Source organism: Copadichromis virginalis, linkage group LG23, assembly GCF_057382275.1.
Source record: "Copadichromis virginalis isolate Kocher_CV1m ecotype Utaka linkage group LG23, C_Virginalis_male_GT1.1, whole genome shotgun sequence".
NCBI lineage: Eukaryota > Metazoa > Chordata > Actinopteri > Cichliformes > Cichlidae > Copadichromis > Copadichromis virginalis.
The window spans coordinates 27989420-28005268 of record NC_140639.1 but is presented as its reverse complement, the minus strand read 5'-3'; the positions used below and the strand labels follow the sequence as shown (position 1 = coordinate 28005268).

Genomic DNA, 15849 nt, shown 5'->3' with positions numbered 1-15849 from the left:
CCCAAACTGTGTAAAGGCAGAACAACAACCCGTAAACTGCATATCCCTGGACAAGAGGTTCACGCTCCTGCATGTACACAAGCAGCCATGCTAGCATCTGTTCCTCTAACATCGAAAACAGTGGACAATCTACAAAAACTTCATAAATAAGTGGTTACTTACGTGTACCGACAGTCCTGGGTGGTTACTCATTGTGTCTTTAAAAACAAGAACTGCTAAACATGAAAGCAGAAAAACTGCAAAAATACAAGTACACAGCTAAAGCTAGCAGGTCCACTAGAATCACAAGACCGTGTTTGCCTTTTTTTCTTTTTTTAAATTTCCACCATTTTTATAAATCTCTCTTCGTGACTCAACCCAAAGGTACATACCGAACTCCCAGAGAATGTACTTTCCCTTTGAAATTAGCCTATAGATCCCCTTTACCTCCACTTTTGAAAGTCATGGAACTCCCAGCCCAGTCAGCAGTGCATCTTTCGAGGCTCACCCTCCTACCCCAATCCTCTTCTCCAAAAAGAATATTATTTTATCTATAGACAATGGATGGATTAAAAGTTTTAAGTTATAATGTTAAGGGTCTCTATAGCACCACTGCTGGAAACACACCTGAAAAAAACGTCCTGGGCAGAAAAAGTGTGTTTTTTCTTACCTTAATCAGGAAGAAAAATAGGTGTAGCTATACTCATCCACAGACAAGTTAATTTTACAGAAACTCTGAGGGAAGATAACATTTTATTGAACAGATTAATTGACGAATGGGAGGTATGCCTTGTCAACATATATGCTCCCAGTGAGGATGACCTAGGCTCTGTCAAACATGTATTTAAAATGAATATCAGCTATAGCTCAGGCCTGTTGCTGATGAGGGAAGGTTTTCATTGTGTGAGGTCTGAATCATTACACTGGTAACCAACCTCTAGGGCTCCCTTATCACAGGTAAGTAGTAGAGGTGGGAATCACCATACATCCCACGATACGATATTATCACAATACTTAACGCACGATACGATATTATTGCAATTTTTTAAAATATTTTGCGATATTCAGATTCTGTACATAAAGGTAAACTTTATCAATATTCATTTTATCTAATATCAAAGTCTCACACTCAGTCTTTCTCTCATTTCAGTCAGTTTTATTGTTGACAAACTGAACGGTTTGTATTACAGTCTAGTCCAACTTAACTGAATGCAACCATCTGGTACAATTATAGCTATTCTGAACTATGCAATTTATGAAAACTATGCAGCCCATTCAGGAACTGAAGAATTTGAAAGTAAATTAACTCATTCACTGCCAGCCATTGGCAGTGAATGAGTTAAACCCATTGACTCATTCACTGCAATTGACGGCTATAGACGTCAATGGCAGTGAATGAGTTAAAACAAAATATAATTTTACATTAAATAAAAAAGTTTTAAACTTAATTAAAATAAAACATGTCTTAAATAAAATAAGTAAACTGTCATGTTTATTGCTGCCAAAAAAAAAGTTAAACACATTTGGACAGTGAAGGAATGTCAGGATTCTTGCTCAGAAAAAGGATCAACATGCGTGTTCCAGTCCACAAAAACCTTTTTTGTAACAAAATATCGATTTCTGCTGTCCCTATATCGATACATTATTAGCAAACAAAATATCACGATACTACACAGTATCGATTTCCCCCCCCCACCCCTAGTAAGTAGAATACGCTTGAATATTAAGCTATAGAAGCAGGCCTGGTGGATGTGTGAAGGTCTAAGTTTCCTAAAAGAAGGAGTTTCACATTTTACCCAAGTAGGCACTGTTCCTACACTAGAACAGACTTATTTTTCACCTCACAAGTAGAGATATATAGAATTAAAAATGTTGAGATTCTCCCAATTAGGGACTGAATATACTTGATGTATCGCAAGTTTTTCTACGCACGATGGTTAAAATGGCTTTATCGTAACCATCGAGTATAAATTGCCATGGCAATATTAAGCTGTCTGCATGTAATTCACTATAAGGTTTTTTTCTCCCTCCCACATGCTGCGAACGGATAATTTAAAAAAAAAAAAAAAAACATTGAATGGCTGATTTGAATGAGTATACCAGTGCAATTTTAGGCACTATGTGGTTTAAAATAACATTTGTTTTTTGGAGGTTATTTAACCATATCGTGATATATATTGTGTATCGTGATGTAGCCAAGAAATATCAAATTAGATTTTCCTCATATTGCCCAGCCCTAATCCCAATCACATTGTCAGACCATTCCCCACTAGTACTTCTCTGGAACACAGGCCACGATGGGAGATTAAATGCATCCCTTCTGAATGATAAAGATTTCACTTCTTTCGTAGCACCAGAGTATTCAACATACATGGCAGTAAATGACACTCTAGTAACGTCTTCCCTTATAGTTTGAGATTGCATAAAATCATACCTTGATAGAGATGGTGTTACCTAGATGGAGGTTTTGAACAATGTGACAGGTTGTAATGAATCCTGAATAAACATTAAGATTATTGATGTTTAGCATTTTCCATACCTTCCTCCTGTTTCTACCTGTCATACAGCTAGAAGTAGGTTTAATCTCATCTCACCTGTCTCGGAGACGCTCTGGGTACAGCTTCCATCACCACCTCCATGTGGAATCACCATGTTAGTCCGTCCCATGCTATGAAGCTGTGAGGGGTGGGGGCCAGGATGCGATAGTGGTGGGGGGTTAGTGTTTGGGCGCCCCAGCGCTATGCCGTCAGGTCCCACCAGTGTGCCGCCTGGCCCCATAGGCCCACAGTTACTCATGGAGGATGCCTGCATCTGAGCCATCATGTCCGGGAACTGGCCTGGACGTGGGCCCAGGTGGCCCCCAGAGGTGTCCATGTTCTGGCAGTGCTGCAGGGTTTCCCCTGGACCCCGCAGCCTCTGCTGGACAAGGAGGTTCTGCTGAGTGCCACCGGGGACCATGCCGGTATTGTCGTTGTAGTGTAGCGGTGCGACTCCTGAAGCGCCGGATGCCGGTCCGGGGTTTAGACCTGGACGATGACCACTGCCTGCCAGGTTGTGAGAACTGTGGCTGCTCATGGACTGAAGAAGCTGGGCCATGGAGGTGTTCGGGTGAAGGTTTCCGAGTCGTCCCACTTTTCGTAGCTGCTCAGTGGCACTGGGGCCCGGCATGTGGTGTCCTCCTATGCCTGGCTTGCTGAGCATGCTATACACCATGTTGTTGTCATGGTTTACGGCACCGCTCCCGGATGATTGCTTTCGTTTGCGCATGGGATCCCTCTGCTGGGCCATGAGCTTGTCTCTGAGAGCTGCCCGGCCGCTCTGGCCCTCAGGAGTGTTGAGCAGCATGGTGGAGTTTGGCGGGAGCATGGGATTTAAAGTGCTGTGTCCTTCCATGCCTCGAGGGCCACTCACGGGGCCAGGATGCCCTCCACCCCCTCCATTACCTCCGCCACCTGCCCCCATGCCTGACATACCAACACCACCAGCAGCCATGCCAGTAGTGCTGTTGCCAGCAGCGCTGAGTTTGTTTTGATTTGCTAGCTGTGCTTTGGCTGCGGCTGACAGGAGGCTGCTGGCGGGGAAGGAAGCGGCATTCTGTTGGTTGAGGATCTGGTTGAGGGGCATCCCCAGGAGTCCCGGGTGACCCTTCTGGGAAGCACTGGGCGTGGCCAGAGAAGATGACGAGGAGGAGGAAGAGGTTGGAGAGTACATGGGATTGCCGTGCTGCTGGGCGCCAATTGAATTTGCCATACCGGGCAGCAGCTGGGAGTCTTTGTACTGATGGAGTGCATCGGTTTTGTTAGTGGAGGGGCTGGAGGGCATGGCGGGCCTGGGAGACCCCATAGCTGATCGAGGGGAACGAGGAGGAACCTTTATGGTGCCACACGGGGCCTGATGTCCCGAGGGCATCGCAAAGTTACCGTGGTCAGAGGAGGTGGAGGATGAACGCGAGCGATGAGGGGAGGCCTCTATTCTCCCAAGCGCAGGCCCAGCCATGTGGACAGGTGAGGTAACGGGGGAGGGAGACATGGAGGAAGCCGGACCACCCTGCTGAGTCCTTTGAACATGGCCACCATGACCCACAGGCCCAGGCTTCACTGTGGGTAACGGTAAGTTGCTTGGCAAGGGAACAATGGCGGGAGGGGGTATGTTTACATTCATCACTGGTACCTGAGAGTGGATGTTAGGCTGGAAGTTGGAGGGTGTTGGGGCATTGGTGGTAGTCAGGCTGACTGGCTTGTTAGGGATGGGGTCCAGGATGCCTAAGGGGTCCTTTTCAGACGTTAACTGCCTTTTCTGGAGGGCACAGGATGGCGGTATGGATGGAGGGGGCGGTACAGGGTGCACAGGGGGCTGTGTTTTATGGTGAAATGTTGCACGGGGCATATCCATACCAGGGGGGAAGTTCCCCCGCGGCATGTTCATGTTAATGACAGGGCTTTTGGCAGTGGCCGTTGGGGAGAGGGGCGTGCTAGTCCTTCCTGTCATGGCACACGATGGCTGGCCCGCTGGGGAGCCGTGAAGCATCACACTAGGCGGGGAAAGAGGTGTCCTAGTGTTTCCGTGGATAGAGGCTGAGCCAGGGCTACCGCCTCCTGGAAACCCACAAGGATTGGTCCTTGTAAAGCCCTCAGGGCTGCCCAGAGTTTCTGTACTGGGAGACTGCGAGCCATCTCCATAAAGCTTAGCACCAGATGGAGGTGGGCTCAACATGCCTCCATACCCGGACCGGTAAGGGGATTTAGGGCCTGGCTCCCCGCTGCCCAGCCTCTGCAGCCTGGGGTACCCAGGGTAATGCTCTGGCTGCTGGGCTCCACCCAACTCCTGGGGTGGATACAGCCTCTGCTGCTGCTGTCCGCCTGCCATCATCACCTTGAAAGGGTTCTTACAGTCAGGGCCAACAGAGTTGGGCACGCCATCGTGGGGTTTAGTCCTTATTGCTCGTTGAGTTGTGGAATGCACAGCAACCACAGATGATGTACCTTAAAGAGAAAAAAAAAGAAAGAAAAGGAAAGTCTGAGTTAAACCAGGACCAACAGCTTGGAGAAAACATTAGTCAGAAGAAGAAAGTAACTATTATTCACCTCCATGTGTAGTTTAACTCAAAATGTAGGACTTTAATAGGCTGGCAAGTTATTTACCAAGAGAGCCTTCTTCCTTCTTGGAAATATCGCTAGAATAAGACAATTATATACAACATATACAAGATGGCGCTGGAGTGACGGCAGCCTTTCCAAGTAGCTCTGCAACACCGCACCTTTTTCTTAACTTTAACTTTTTTTAGACTAGGCTTTAAAACTTTATTTCACCTTCCTCTAGTTACTCTACTTATACCTCTTAGATATAGTGATACAAGATGGATAATGCTCCTCCCTTAGTTATGCTGCAATCCGGTTGTTCAGTCTGACGTCACTAGCCGTGTCTGGGTCTAAACTCCGCTGCAGGTCCATATATCAAACGATCACTATGGCATTACTGAGAGTTGAAAAACTGTCTAAAGTCTTTCATCTTTAATAAAATGATCAGCGTTCTGCTCTACCAGGTGTAACAATTGAGTTTAACATCCAGGCATCCATGAAAACGGAATTTATGACATTTAACGGAGTTAGAAGTTAACAGGAAGTTAGCTCGCTAGCATGTCCTGACTGCGGGGTTTTGGAAACAAATTAAAACGTACAGCTCTGTTATCACTTCCAGCATAAATGAAGACAGAAAACTAAACAGCAGTGATGTTTGTAGGGTTACTGAAGTTGGGCTAGCTGGTATATAATGATGTGCTACGTGACCGCTAGCGACACAGCTATGTTAGCATAATATAAACAAGCTAACTTTTTTTCCACTCGATAAAAGTTAACGTGAGTGTTCTCGGTGGTCAGGAACAAATGTAATCGCATGGCAGGATGCTGTAAAAGGACCAAACTTCAGCCAGGAGAACAACTGAGATAATCCATCCACAATACGAGGTTAGTCATTCATATACTGCTGCATGGGCTGGGCTGTAGTTACATCCTAAGGTTTTAAAAACTGAGCTTAAATAAATGATTAGCGGTAATAAAAGCCGAGGGAGGTCAACAGTGATCACTGACTGTTTTAGGAGCTTTTTGAGATCAAATAGAAGAAAATACATAACATTAAACATGTTAACAACACAAAAGCCATATTAAACGCAGACTACTTTAGACCCGGAAGTAAGATTCGTCGCGTCATCACTGAACAACCGGATAGACGTAGGCTGCCGGGGGATTCCCATGATGCATTGAGTTTTTCCTTTCCAGTCACCTTTCTCACTCACTATGTATTAACAGACCTCTCTGCATTGAATCATACTTGTTATTAACCTCTGTCTCTCTTCCACAGCATGTCTTGTATCCTGTCTTCCTTCTCTCACCCCAACCGGTCGCAGCAGATGACCGCCCCTCCCTGAGCCTGGTTCTGCCGGAGGTTTCTTCCTGTTAAAAGGGAGTTTTTCCTTCCCACTGTCGCCAAAGTGCTTGCTCATAGGGGGTCATATGATTGTTGGGTTTTTCTCTGTATCTATGAAGCGCCTTGAGGCGATTTTTGTTGTGATTTGGCGCTATATAAATAAAATTGAATTGAATTGAATTAATGCACTTTTTAAAACTTCTGGAACCAGCTCCTTCATCTATTCGAGAGCGGAGCTGCTGGCACTAAGAACAAAGGGACAGATCGGCATGCGACACAACATCCCGGCTGAGATAAAGAGGAGCTACAGAGGCTGCAAAGCTGGAGCGAGGAGAGCGGATCACCGGAGGCGATTCAAACCATCAATCCCGACAGTGATAATGGGCAACGTGAACTCGTTACAGAGTGTAGCTTACCGTGAGTGTAGCTTGTTTATCTTCACGGAGACGTGGCTAACCGAGCTAACGCCACAGGCTAACGTAGACCTATGCGGTTTCACATCCGTGAGAGCCGATAGGGACACGCAGGCCAGCGGAAAAAGCAGAGGTGGGGGACTCATTGTCTACGTTAACAACAGATACTGTAACCCTGGACACGTCTCCGTTAAAGTTTCGGTATGCCACCCGGACCTGAAGCTGCTAGCTGTTAGCTTGCGGCCATATTATCTACCTCAGGAGTTCAGTCATGTGATCTGTGTGTGTGTGTTTACATCCCTCCGAGGGCCGACGCAGCAGCTGCCTGTGAGAAAATACACACAGTCAAAGCAAGACTTCAGACACAAAACCCCGAGGCTTTCATTATTATATCTGGAGACTTTAATCATGCCACACTGGACTCTACTCTGGCTGCTTTTCACCAGTTTGTGAATTGTCCCACAAGGAGCAACAGGACAATTGACCTACTGTATGCTAATGTGAGCAATGCATACAGAGCCACCCCCCTCCCCCCACTAGGGAAGTCAGACCACAACCTGGTTTACCTACAGCCACAATACACACACCTCGTCCAAAGGCAGCCTGTCACAACGCGCTCCATCCGGAGATGGACCCCAGAAAAGGAGGATGCTCTGAGAGACCGCTATGACACCACAGACTGGGATGTGCTTCTGAGCCCACATGGTGAGGACATAGAGGGGGCGACACACTGTCTTACAGACTACCTCAACTTTTGTGTGGACACAGTCGCCCCTGCTAAGACGGCATGGTGTTATCCTAATAATACTTCCGTGGGTAACACAGGAAGTCAAAGCTGTCCTCAACATGAAGAAGAAGGCTTTCAGGAGCAAAGTGAAGGTGGAGATGAAAGCAGCACAGCGGGAGGTGAAACGCTGCCTGAGGGAAGCAAAGGACACCTACAGGAGGAAGGTGGAGCAGAAGTTGGAGAGGAACAATATGAGGGAGGTCTGGAATGGTGTGAAAACCATCACAGGCCACAACACCAAGAAAAGCACAGTGTGTGTCTGTGGAGAAGGCAAACGAACTCAACAACTTCTTCAACAGATTTGACCAGCCCACAACCCCCCCACCCTCACCCTCACCTTTACTACAGAGTCCTCTCCCCACTCTCCTACCTCCCTCGCTTTCCCCCCTTCCTGACACTATGACACCCCCCTCCTCCAATCCCTCTCTCAGCAGCAAGACATCTCCCCCCCTCCTCCCAAACATCTCCCAGTGTCACAGTGGATCAGGTCAGGAGACAACTGAGGAAGCTTCGCCCCAGAAAGGCAGCAGGCCCAGACAAGATGTGTCCTAGGATGCTAAAGGTATGTGCTGCTGAACTTGGGGAGCCGCTACAACGAGTCTTCAATCTCAGTCTGCGACTGGGGAGAGTGCCCGCCCTATGGAAGACATCCTGCATCGTCCCGGTCCCCAAAAGGAACCGGCCCAATGAGCTGAATGACTTCCGACCGGTGGCACTGACGTCACATCTTATGGAGACTCTAGAGCGGCTCTTCCTCAACCTCCTCCGACCACAGGTACAACATGCCCAGGACCCACTACAGTTTGCATACAAGGCAGATGTCGGAGTGGAGGATGCCATCTTGTACCTCCTGCATAGAGCCCACTCACACCTGCATGGGGGAAAAGGCACGGTCAGGATCCTGTTTCTTGACTTTTCCAGTGCCTTTAATACCATCCGGCCCTGTATGCTTCAGGAAAAACTGAACAGGATGGAGGTGGACCCCTGCCTGGTGGCTTGGATCTCCGACTACCTCACCGACAGACCACAGTACGTCAGGCTGAAGGACATCACGTCTGACACTGTGGTCAGCAGCACAGGAGCACCACAGGGAACTGTGCTGTCCCCTCTTCTCTTCACCCTGTACACCTCTGACTTCTGCTACAACTCTGAATTATGCCACATTCAGAAGTTTGCAGATGACACAGCCATCATGGGGTGTATCTGGGATGATCAGGAAGAGGAGTACAGAAGTCTGGTGAGGAACTTTGTCGCATGGAGTCACACAAACCACCTGCAACTCAACACCTCAAAGACTAAGGAACTGGTTGTGGACTTCGGTAGGTCCAGAGAAGGTCCACTGCCGGTTCAGATAGAGGGGGAGGAGGTGGAGGTGGTCAACAAGTACAAGTACCTCGGGCTGTGGGTGGACAATAAACTGGACTGGTCATGCAACACAGAGCACCTGTATAAAAAAGCCCAAAGCCGACTGTACTTCCTCAGGAGGCTGAGGTCTTTTAACATCTGCAGGAAGCTCCTGAGGATGTTTTACCAGTCAGTGGTTGCTGGAGTACTTATCTATGCTGTGGTGTGCTGGGGGAGCAGCACAGCAAAGAAGGACTCATGCAGGCTGGAGAAACTGGTCAGGAAGGCTAGCTCTGTGGTCGGCATGAAGCTGGACACTCTGGTGACAGTGGCAGAGAAAAGGACACTAAAAAAACTGCTGGAAAATAAGGAAAAATGCTGGGCATCCTCTGCACACGGCCATTAACAACCAGAAGAGTCTGTTCAGTGACAGGTTGCTTCTCCCCAAGACAAGAACTAACAGACTTAAAAACTCCTTTGTCCCACACGCCATCAAACTGTTTAACTCCTCTCTGGAGGGGAGAGGGAGGGGAAACAAGAGGACAAAGGAGGGGGGAACAACTAAGCTGTAGTGCCTCTTCACCTCACTGTGCAATACCTTTGTGCAATACTTTTGTTAATAGTCAACGGTGCAATAGACTCCATACTTGAAATGTGCAATTCACTTGTATTTTTATTTTTATTCCTATTTATTCTATTTATCCCCTTCGTATATTTTATTTATATATGTCTTTGTATGTATGTATGTGTATATATATATATATATATATATATATATATATATATATATATATATATATATATATATATGTGTGTGTGTGTGTGTGTGTGTGTGTGTGTGTGTGTGTGTGTGTGTGTGTGTGTATATATATGTATATATATATATATACAGTGGGGCAAAAAAGTATTTAGTCAGCCACCGATTGTGCAAGTTCCCCCACTTGATGAACTTGATGACAGAGGTCAGTAATTTGCACCAGAGGTACACTTCAACTGTGAGAGACAGAATGTGAAAAAAAAATCCATGAATTCACATGGTAGGATTTGTAAAGAATTTATTCGTAAATCAGGGTGGAAAATAAGTATTTGGTCACCTCAAACAAGGAAAATCTCTGGCTCTCACAGACCTGTAACGTCTTCTGTAAGGAGCTTTTCTGTCCCCCACTCGTTACCTGTATGAATGGCACCTGTTTGAACTCATCATCTGTATAAAAGACACCTGTCCACAGCCTCAAACAGTCAGACTCCAAACTCCGCCATGGCCAAGACCAAAGAGCTTTCGAAGGACACCAGGAAAAGTATTGTAGACCTGCACCAGACTGGGAAGAGTGAATCTACAATAGGCAAGCAGCTTGGTGTGAAAAAATCAACCGTGGGAGCAATCATCAGAAAATGGAAGACATACAAGACCACTGATAATCTCCCTCGATCTGGGGCTCCACGCAAGATCTCATCCCGTGGGGTCAAAATGATCATGAGAACGGTGAGCAAAGATCCCAGAACCACACGGGGGGACCTGGTGAATGACCTGCAGAGAGCTGGGACCAAAGTAACAAAGGTCACCATCAGTAACACACTACAACGGCAGGGAATCAAATCCCGCAGTGCCAGACGTGTTCCGCTGCTGAAGCCAGTGCATGTCCAGGCCCGTCTGAAGTTTGCCAGAGAGCACATGGATGATACAGCAGAGGATTGGGAGAATGTCATGTGGTCAGATGAAACCAAAGTAGAACTTTTTGGTATAAACTCAACTCGTCGTGTTTGGAGGAAGAAGAATACTGAGTTGCATCCCAAGAACACCATACCTACTGTGAAGCATGGGGGTGGAAACATCATGCTATGGGGCTGTTTTTCTGCCAAGGGGACAGGACGACTGATCCGTGTTAAGGACAGAATGAATGGGGCCATGTATCGTGAGATTTTGAGCCAAAACCTCCTTCCATCAGTGAGAACTTTGAAGATGAAACGAGGCTGGGTCTTCCAACATGACAATGATCCAAAACACACTGCCCGGGCAACAAAGGAGTGGCTCCGTAAGAAGCATTTGAAAGTCCTGGAGTGGCCTAGCCAGTCTCCAGACCTCAACCCCATAGAAAATCTGTGGCGGGAGTTGAAAGTCCGTGTTGCTCGGCGACAGCCCCAAAACATCACTGCTCTCGAGAAGATCTGCATGGAGGAATGGGCCAAAATACCAGCTACTGTGTGTGCAAACCTGGTAAAGACCTATAGTAAACGTTTGACCTCTGTTATTGCCAACAAAGGTTATGTTACAAAGTATTGAGTTGTATTTTTGTTATTGACCAAATACTTATTTTCCACCCTGATTTACGAATAAATTCTTTACAAATCCTACCATGTGAATTCATGGATTTTTTTTTCACATTCTGTCTCTCACAGTTGAAGTGTACCTCTGGTGCAAATTACTGACCTCTGTCATCATTTTAGGTGGGGGAACTTGCACAATCGGTGGCTGACTAAATACTTTTTTGCCCCACTGTGTGTGTGTGTGTGTGTGTGTGTGTGTGTGTGTGTGTGTGTGTGTGTGTGTGTGTATATATATATATACATAAAAATATTCTGTAACTGTAACTTCTGTCGGTGCTGTGCTTTTGGAAACCGAATTTCCCAGAGGAACCCACCCGAGGGATTAATAAAGTTTTATCTTATCTTATCTCTTAATTCCTAACTCAACGTGATTATGAAACACTTGTGCATTCACTTCAAATGAACCAGATTATTGTGGTGCTCGCTATGCTGGACTCCCTAATAATACAAACTGAGAATAATCTAAAAAGCTCTTAAACACACACCTTTTTAATCTTACATATAACTGACTTTCAGTAGTACAACTGTAAAGGTGGATTGACCATTAGCAGACACAAAACAGATAGGTGATTTCTTGATTATTTTCATATTACTCTATATCTATTACTTCCAAGTTTGTGTCAATAAATTTCTCTCTGCATCTCCCTCTCTCTTCTTTTTCTCTGTTTTATACATCTTAAAGTATGATTTATATATGAATAGACGGTAATTTTAAGTATTTATGATTGTCTTTATTTTCGAGTTCAAATAAAAGTGAGTGGATTTGACAGAATATCACAGAGGCAACGTGAAAGGCCTGAAAACCTCCAAATATTTCATTTGCTTATTGTGTATAAGTTCAGCTAGAATTTTGAACTTCTACAATGGATAAATTACTTACCAAACTCACTGATATTTTCCAAAACTAGGACGTAAATTACATCAACACTGTCCTCTTTCATTTGGATTTATTGGAGCTAACTTCCAAGTGTCCTGACAAATGGTTTCAGAGCTGTAACGTATACTCGTACCTCCTCCTGAACTGGTCAGTGCCAGAGGCGGGTGCGTCTCCATGCTCTTGTGCAGTGTGGCCACAGCCAGCAGCTTCCTCTTGTGAATGCAGAGTTTGGTGACATCTTCGTCTGCTTTCACATCCTCCGCTGTCCTCTGTTTGACAGCTGCCCCGGGGTCGAAGTTGAACACCTGAGGAGATAAATAAAAGTGGATAGAAGTCACTGAACTGACTTGGTCATTGTTTTGCTTGTTTACTCACAATCATCAAAGGAGCTTGCAAAGAAAAGCGTCTGGACTTCTTTAAGTTGCTTGAAGATGTTTCACCTCTCATCTGAGAAGCTTCTTCAGTTCTAAGTAGTTTAAGTTTACTCACAATCTTTTTGCTTAATTAATTTACGTTTTGCACCATGTTTCTGTGCTCTCATGCAATGGCCTTTATTGTTAGCCATTTTATTGGTTTTATTCCCCATTTTCTGTCATATATACATATACAGTGGGGCAAAAAAGTATTTAGTCAGCCACCGATTGTGCAAGTTCCCCCACTTAAAATGATGACAGAGGTCAGTAATTTGCACCAGGGGTACACTTCAACTGTGAGAGACAGAATGTGAAAAAAAAATCCATGAATCCACATGGTAGGATTTGTAAAGAATTTATTCGTAAATCAGGGTGGAAAATAAGTATTTGGTCACCTCAAACAAGGAAAATCTCTGGCTCTCACAGACCTGTAACGTCTTCTGTAAGAAGCTTTTCTGTCCCCCACTCGTTACCTGTATGAATGGCACCTGTTTGAACTCATCATCTGTATAAAAGACACCTGTCCACAGCCTCAAACAGTCAGACTCCAAACTCCGCCATGGCCAAGACCAAAGAGCTTTCGAAGGACACCAGGAAAAGTATTGTAGACCTGCACCAGACTGGGAAGAGTGAATCTACAATAGGCAAGCAGCTTGGTGTGAAAAAATCAACTGTGGGAGTAATCATCAGAAAATGGAAAACATACAAGACCACTGATAACCTCCCTCGATCTGGGGCTCCACGCAAGATCTCATCCCGTGGGGTCAAAATGATCATGAGAACGGTGAGCAAAGATCCCAGAACCACACGGGGGGACCTGGTGAATGACCTGCAGAGAGCTGGGACCAAAGTAACAAAGGTCACCATCAGTAACACACTACAACGGCAGGGAATCAAATCCCGCAGTGCCAGACGTGTTCCGCTGCTGAAGCCAGTGCACGTCCAGGCCCGTCTGAAGTTTGCCAGAGAGCACATGGATGATACAGCAGAGGATTGGGAGAATGTCATGTGGTCAGATGAAACCAAAGTAGAACTTTTTGGTATAAACTCAACTCGTCGTGTTTGGAGGAAGAAGAATACTGAGTTGCATCCCAAGAACACCATACCTACTGTGAAGCATGGGGGTGGAAACATCATGCTATGGGGCTGTTTTTCTGCCAAGGGGACAGGACGACTGATCCGTGTTAAGGACAGAATGAATGGGGCCATGTATCGTGAGATTTTGAGCCAAAACCTCCTTCCATCAGTGAGAACTTTGAAGATGAAACGAGGCTGGGTCTTCCAACATGACAATGATCCAAAACACACCGCCCGGGCAACAAAGGAGTGGCTCCGTAAGAAGCATTTGAAAGTCCTGGAGTGGCCTAGCCAGTCTCCAGACCTCAACCCCATAGAAAATCTGTGGCGGGAGTTGAAAGTCCGTGTTGCTCGGCGACAGCCCCAAAACATCACTGCTCTCGAGAAGATCTGCATGGAGGAATGGGCCAAAATACCAGCTACTGTGTGTGCAAACCTGGTAAAGACCTATAGTAAACGTTTGACCTCTGTTATTGCCAACAAAGGTTATGTTACAAAGTATTGAGTTGTATTTTTGTTATTGACCAAATACTTATTTTCCACCCTGATTTACGAATAAATTCTTTACAAATCCTACCATGTGGATTCATGGATTTTTTTTTTCACATTCTGTCTCTCACAGTTGAAGTGTACCTCTGGTGCAAATTACTGACCTCTGTCATCATTTTAGGTGGGGGAACTTGCACAATCGGTGGCTGACTAAATACTTTTTTGCCCCACTGTATATCATATACACTGTTAATCAAATTCACCATACCCAGGATGCCTTTTTCATATCTGTCTTTATTTATCAACACATTATCAATCGGGTCAAGCGGTCACACAAAGGTTGAGCACCTCCCCAATGAGAAAAAAAGTGAAGTGCACTGGCAGCACAACAACTGGTTTTACAAAGGAAGATAAAACTGATATAAAACGACATAAAGCAGACTGAAACCAGCACAGCTGCTGCAGACAGCTCAGCAGACTGCGAGTGAGAGTGAAGCGCATTAAAAGCACCGTGTGAATGTGAGAGAGCTTTAAGTGCTTTGGTCAGTACGACTAAAAAGGTGCTGCTGTAATACTAAAGTTTAGCCTATTTGTATCCAGGAAAAAAAAAACCTGACAGCAGAGATCAACTGGGACCTCTATCATTAAGGTTCCAGTCACATCAGAGCAAGCAGTCTTCTCATGACTAGTAAAAGAGCTAACTTGTCATCCAGGAGTTGAGCATGCAACCTCTGGGCAACACTTTCAATCTCAAGATCACTATACAGGCAACCTGTCTTCAAACAATCACAGTCCAACTCAGATTGACTGCAATCACCCTCAGATTGGTGAAGGTTTGCAAACAACTGCCAAATAATTTATAAACACAGTCCGATTGCCAACATATGCCTGAGTTTCACTTCTGCAGGGAGTCTTTGCAGAGCCAGGTTTTCTTTTTTTTTTTGTTTGCTTTTTAACTTCTTCATAAAATTCTAATGTCCATTTCAGTAGTTTCAGCAATCTCCCAGTAGGAACTCCATATTTACATTGATTATTATTCTTTAAACTGAGGTGATGATTGTTTGTCTCATTGATAAATAAAAAACTGTAGCTGGAAATGCACAGGAGGAGCTAACGGTGCAGAACAGGTTGCTCACAATAGTTGTTGGCTGCTTCAATCCAACACATTTCTTGGGAGGTGCAACTCAGGTTACAGCATAGGATTTTCAGTTATGTTGCAAGTTAGGACGTACATTTCCGGCAGAAGTCTAAATACTATAATCAATCTGAGTCAGTCTGTAAAAACGAGTGCAGACTGACAACTACTTCCTGCAACGCAACTCTTTGCAGTAGGGGACTAAATGTAACTGGTTGTATTCCGATTGTATCACTATATAAAAGAAAGGGTGTAGAACACCTATGGCTGCTATAATTTTATTAATACTGCAGGTCTGCAATCACTGTTTTCCTCAGTCTGATTGTAGCACGAAACAGAGTTGTTTTCATTACACTAAAGGTTAATATTTCGAAACTTCTTTTTTTTTTTAAATGTGAACGACAAACACTGGTGTTTGAGGCTATTCGCAACGCTAATAAAAGGTCAACAACTGCCCTTGTTTGCCCAGAGGGATCTTTTAGGAATGATGACACCATTTTCCAGAGAAATTACTGGTGAGTGCAAGCTGATTTCATACCCGTTAATGTCAAATCTTAAACAAAGCTTGCTAAGGAGCAGCTTAATTC

General features: G+C 45.2%; 1 protein-coding gene across 3 annotated transcripts in view; it reads right to left on the bottom strand.

Moving 5' to 3' along the window:
- Window positions 1-15849, bottom strand: part of mbd5 (methyl-CpG binding domain protein 5) — a 57618-nt gene that overhangs the window by 16667 nt on the left and 25102 nt on the right. For all 3 annotated transcript variants that reach the window (XM_085447339.1, XM_085447341.1, XM_085447340.1), the window contains exons 4-5: window positions 12282-12453; window positions 2574-4961 (exon numbers count right to left, since the gene is read on the bottom strand). In XM_085447339.1, the coding sequence (XP_085303465.1) occupies window positions 2574-4961; window positions 12282-12453 (2560 nt within the window). The remainder of the gene's footprint in view (window positions 1-2573; window positions 4962-12281; window positions 12454-15849) is intronic.